The sequence below is a fragment of the Oncorhynchus nerka genome, linkage group LG15 (assembly GCF_034236695.1).
Source record: "Oncorhynchus nerka isolate Pitt River linkage group LG15, Oner_Uvic_2.0, whole genome shotgun sequence".
NCBI classification, from domain to species: Eukaryota; Metazoa; Chordata; class Actinopteri; order Salmoniformes; family Salmonidae; genus Oncorhynchus; species Oncorhynchus nerka.
In genome coordinates, this window is record NC_088410.1 from 75,717,412 (window position 1) to 75,722,029 (window position 4,618).

At 40.3% G+C, this 4,618-nt stretch overlaps 1 protein-coding gene across 1 annotated transcript; it reads right to left on the reverse strand.

Annotated features, from left to right (window-relative positions):
- Positions 1–923: 923 nt before the first annotated feature.
- On the reverse strand, positions 924–4,413 carry LOC115143737 (fez family zinc finger protein 2-like). The gene is made up of 5 exons (XM_029684211.1): positions 4,264–4,413; positions 3,157–3,998; positions 2,715–2,849; positions 2,464–2,596; positions 924–1,718 (listed from the first exon to the last, which is right to left on the reverse strand). Exons 2-5 carry the CDS (start codon positions 3,940–3,942, stop codon positions 1,456–1,458), a joined length of 1,317 nt encoding a protein of 438 aa, XP_029540071.1. The 5' UTR covers positions 3,943–3,998; positions 4,264–4,413; the 3' UTR covers positions 924–1,455.
- Positions 4,414–4,618: the final 205 nt, after the last annotated feature.

The following is a 4,618-nucleotide window of genomic DNA, read 5'->3' on the forward strand; positions in this document are numbered from 1 at the left end:
ATGAGCTTTTATGTGAACTAGCAGGACCAGAGTGGACAAGAGGTGAACAGACCATTCAACTGGTTATATTAGCCTTCTAACCGGTCCCTGGGCATGGTGCATAATTATTAAACGTTCTAATTGGTAGACCGAGATTTGTGAGCACGCGCCCGTCTCTCGTCAGAATTTCTGTTAGCCGCAAGGATAATATTGTTCCAGGAGCCGTGTGCAGAATACGTTATCCTTTATTAAAGTTGGACAGAGGTGGATGATATGGCCCAAGTGCTCTATTATTCATATTCTGATGAACACGTATATGCGCGGAAGCCTACCATCGACGGCGTTTAGCTGATTAATGTAATTCGCATTCAAGAGTCCATGTTATATCTGATCATTTGTGCCATTACACGGAAGTCAAGTGTAGCATCATCAGACTTGTCTCTTTGTCTGGCAAAAAGTGCTTAAACTGAATTTATAGCTACCAATTTAAAGTGGAGGTGTATAATGCTACACAGGCCTACTTCTCCCAACCAAGTAACAGGAGCCATGTATTATTGGCGTATAAACCCAGACTAGCCCACACACTGGTGCTAGTAAAACAGCTGCTTGCTAATCTTTTTTTGTGAAAAAGCAAACATCTGGATATTTGAGAGGATGAAATGGCCTATAGGCTTATCAGACCGATCACTGTCTTCGCAACTGTTTTTTTGGCATAGGCTACATTTAACTTGATTTGAAAGAAGGATGAAATATCAATACAATCCCGTTCTGATATGTTATAGGCCTTTTCAAATCATTGACTAACCTACTCCTATATACATTTAGAGTAGGCATATTTTTCTCAAAAACCTAAGCCTTTTCGATAGCATTTTATGTACGATACACTTTTTATTTCCTGAAATTGAAATTGTTAAACATTCAATTTTATGCATAAGTTATGTTGATGTATAAAACGTTTTATCCACATATAGGTTACAATTTAGTTGTATGTAGCCTACATTGTAATGTATACAAATGCGCCCAAAGTAAAACACTTTTAAATAACATTTTATTTTCATTATTTACAATTCGATTTTCACACGTTATGCAATAGAAGAAAAACAACACGTCCTCCTGAATTTCCCCATGGGTTGAGCAAATAGTCATTTTCTTCTTAAATGTTTATAACATTAATTCATTCACTCACGGTCAGATTTACTGCACTGCTGCAACAAAGCAAAATTCCCATCCTCATTATTATAATTTTAAAATCGAACAAAACCTAAAAAAAACTCATTTGCTTTTCATCAGGCTATCAAGTCGTCCCAATGTTTATTTTTTATGCTTTATAGGTTCCCTTCTTTTAACAATTGTATTTGATGTTTTCATCACTCACTGAAAACTGGAGAAACAAATGCATTGAGAAATTTGCGCTGGCGAGGCTTAATAACCTGTCAATTTAAGTGTGAAGGAGACTGTCCAAATCCAATGGAAAACTCAGCTTTCGGGTCCCCTGGAAGAATCGGTCGCCACAGATATAGGCCTACATGAGTTATTGTCGTGCAATTTCCTTATGTGTTTTTTCAGGTCAAAGTTTCTGCAGAAGCCTTTCCCACAGGTTCCGCACGTGAAGGGCTTTTTGTCGTTGTGCGTGTGCATGTGAAAGGTTAGGTTGTAGACCTGATGGAAGGCCTTGTTACAGATGGAACACTTGTACTGTTTCTCTCCGCTGTGCGTCAATTTGTGGTTCTTGTAATTTCCTGAAATTGGGAAATGCAATTAATAAAAATTAACATCGCGAATAAAATGAACAGCATACACGAAAGGGAACACATTTAGCTCCTTTTTTCTCCTCAAGGTCAACAGTTCACAATTAAGTTACTCTTCACAAAGGCGCTCCATTCTACAGCCTTCATTAATCAGCGATTTGCATGTCGAAGTCAAGAAGTTGTCAAACTTTGTCACAATCAAACGCAACAGCAACTGAAAACGGTTGGATTATAAACCAGAGAAAGGTCTGTCTCTTGACCCATGGCGAATTTAAGAGTCTTGTGTGGAGAGTTAGTTAGTGTAAAGTGACATGTCCGATTTAAATTGACGCTTCAACATCATCAGAGGGCAGCACTGGGTATCAATAACACCAATAATATGGATATGCCTCTAAATATTGGGAAATGTGTGCCTTTGCTGTTACCTTTGGATGTAATCTAGGCTACATTATTATGTTATAACTGGGATATATCATTACCACCATCATATAGCCTAGTTATTGTTATAAAAGCATTATTTTTTATTAATATTTGTCTGGGATATTCATTTCATGAATTTATAATGCAGGCTGAAAATAATATGATCTGGATTATTTTATTATGATTCTCTGGTGTTATATTAATCTCAAAACATATAGTCTAGGCTAAAACCTATAATGCGGGTTTTTGTAAATATAGCCTACATTAGAGGACATATCCTGAATATCTTGACCAAGGTTTAAATAGTGATAATTACCTTTCTGATGAAATCCTTTCCCACAGAATTCGCAGACGAAAGGTTTGTACCCGGCATGGATCCGTATGTGAGTGTTCAGCGTCGAACTTCTGTTGAACGCCTTGCCACACTGGTTGCATTTATGAGGCTTTTCCTGATAAAGAAATACAAAATATCTACATTATTATTATTTGTAAGCATTCCTCGAGGGAGTTTATAATATAGGCATATATAACTAATCTAGTTGTTATCGAGTGAAATACATGTTTCACCTGTGTGTGGATGATTTTGTGTCTGCACAACGTGCTGGCCTGACGAAATCCTTTCCCGCACACTTTACACACGAACGGCCTCGCGCCTGTGTGCACTGGCATGTGTCGTGTCAAATTATAGTGGGCATTGAACACCTGCAGAAGAAGACAAACAAGCTCGTTTTCACTTTTAATCTATTTAATTTGTGAGATGTTTTGATAATGAGAAAAAGACATGTCAGCTTCAATTTAATGTCCAAGTAAATAGGGTATGCCTATTCTAATCTACTGCACAAAACATTTACAATAGCTGATACTGCGTTATTGTCTATAGGCCTACATGTTTTTTTTAAAGGAAATGTAAGTGATTTGCATAGCAAATAATAAACAAACAAAACGAACAATAACAATTGCATCGTTATTATTTTTTTTGCCATTCGTTATACTGAATTAAATGCTTTACCTTTCCACACACTTCGCAGGTGAAGTTTTTGGGTTTCCCGTCCGTGGAGCTGTTGTGCTTGCTATGCGCTTTCACTCCATTTTTCTCCGAGCTCAGGCTATGGTTCTCCTTCACTATCTGGTCGAGCTGGCCAGGGAGATGCTCCTTGTGTGGGTACTGAGGTGTCGGAAACTTTTCGGTGGAAGCGCTTGCGAGTTTGGCGTTCTCCAGCAGTAGCAGTTTCTGGTGCGCACTGAGAGAAGCTTGGGCTTGTGAGTTGGCCATGGCAGAGGAAAACAAGTGTCCGCTTAGCAGCTCAGACTGGTGATAAGCAGAGTCCAGGTAATTGAAATAATAAAGAGAGCCGTTGGTGGGCATCGCCACTGCCTGGTGGATGACTTGGGGTTTTATCACCCTCCCCGGTAATAAAGAGTGCTTCAACCCCGAGTCAATTTTGCCACACATCCCACAGTTGGCTTTACACATCGCCGCAGAAGTGCATAGTGTTCCTCTGAAATTAGCTTTCCAAAATTCGGAGTAATTCATCAGCGCCTTGGCTTGTAAATCGTAGCTAAAAGGTTGTAGGGGGATCATGCACGGTATAGGTGAACAGAGACCCAGCATCTTCATTCCCTCTGAAGTCTCCACTACTCGCCGCTCATCCAAACGGACTTTTGGTTCAGAGGTCTTGGACATGATCCGTTCAATGGAGAAGGCCAGCGCCTTTGGTGCGGCGGACACTCCGTTCCTACCGCCATCGAGTCGTGGGACAGACATTGCCGTTCCCAAAGGGAGAGAACTTGACATTTTGTGTACGGAACTTGGTGTGAGCAGCAGCCGACCAGCCGTCCTGTCCTCGCCTTCTGAATTCCAGAAAAGACCGGACGCACATCAGTTTAATAAGCACATTGGTATTACAATCTCACACATTTGCATTCAAATGGGCATCCCTGGAACAATAGCGTCCAGGGGTACCAGATTAATGCTCATTAGTACACACAAAATTAACAGAACATTACAGAGCTCGTTAAGGAAAAGAAAAGGGCAAAAAGCAGTGAGTTCATTCCTATTCAGCACCTCTGAGAATCTGATAGCAAATTTAGCGTCTGAGTCAATGTTGAAGTTTACCTTTTTGTAAAGCGACGACAGATGTATTCGGAGATAGCAGCGTGACTGCTCTGTCACATTTTGGAAGCGGACGTCTTCATCAGCGCGAGATCACTGTCTCTTGCATTTAGCTACATCACATGGACTAGCTCATATCAAGGGTGACAAGGAAACGCCATCACCAGCCCTGCCCCTTCTCCCGCCGCCCACTTATATACTGCCATGGGGTGGTATTATACATGACAGTTATTACAGATGATTATTATGTCTCCATCCTCAAATCCTCTGCTTATACCACCAGCCATTCTCTAATCGAATAACTATGCTTTAGTCTATTCCTTTCTCGAAAGAAATAAAAGATGAGGGCCATTTGATC

Coding starts and splice junctions, on each gene's coding strand:
- LOC115143737 (XM_029684211.1), bottom strand. CDS start 3,942: ATGTCAAGTTCTCTCCCTTTGGGAACGGCAATGTCTGTCCCACGACTC. Junction 2,597..2,714: donor ACAAAATCATCCACACACAG/GTGAAACATGTA, acceptor TTTCTTTATCAG/GAAAAGCCTCATAAATGCAA. Junction 1,719..2,463: donor GAAAGGATTTCATCAGAAAG/GTAATTATCACT, acceptor TCCCAATTTCAG/GAAATTACAAGAACCACAAA.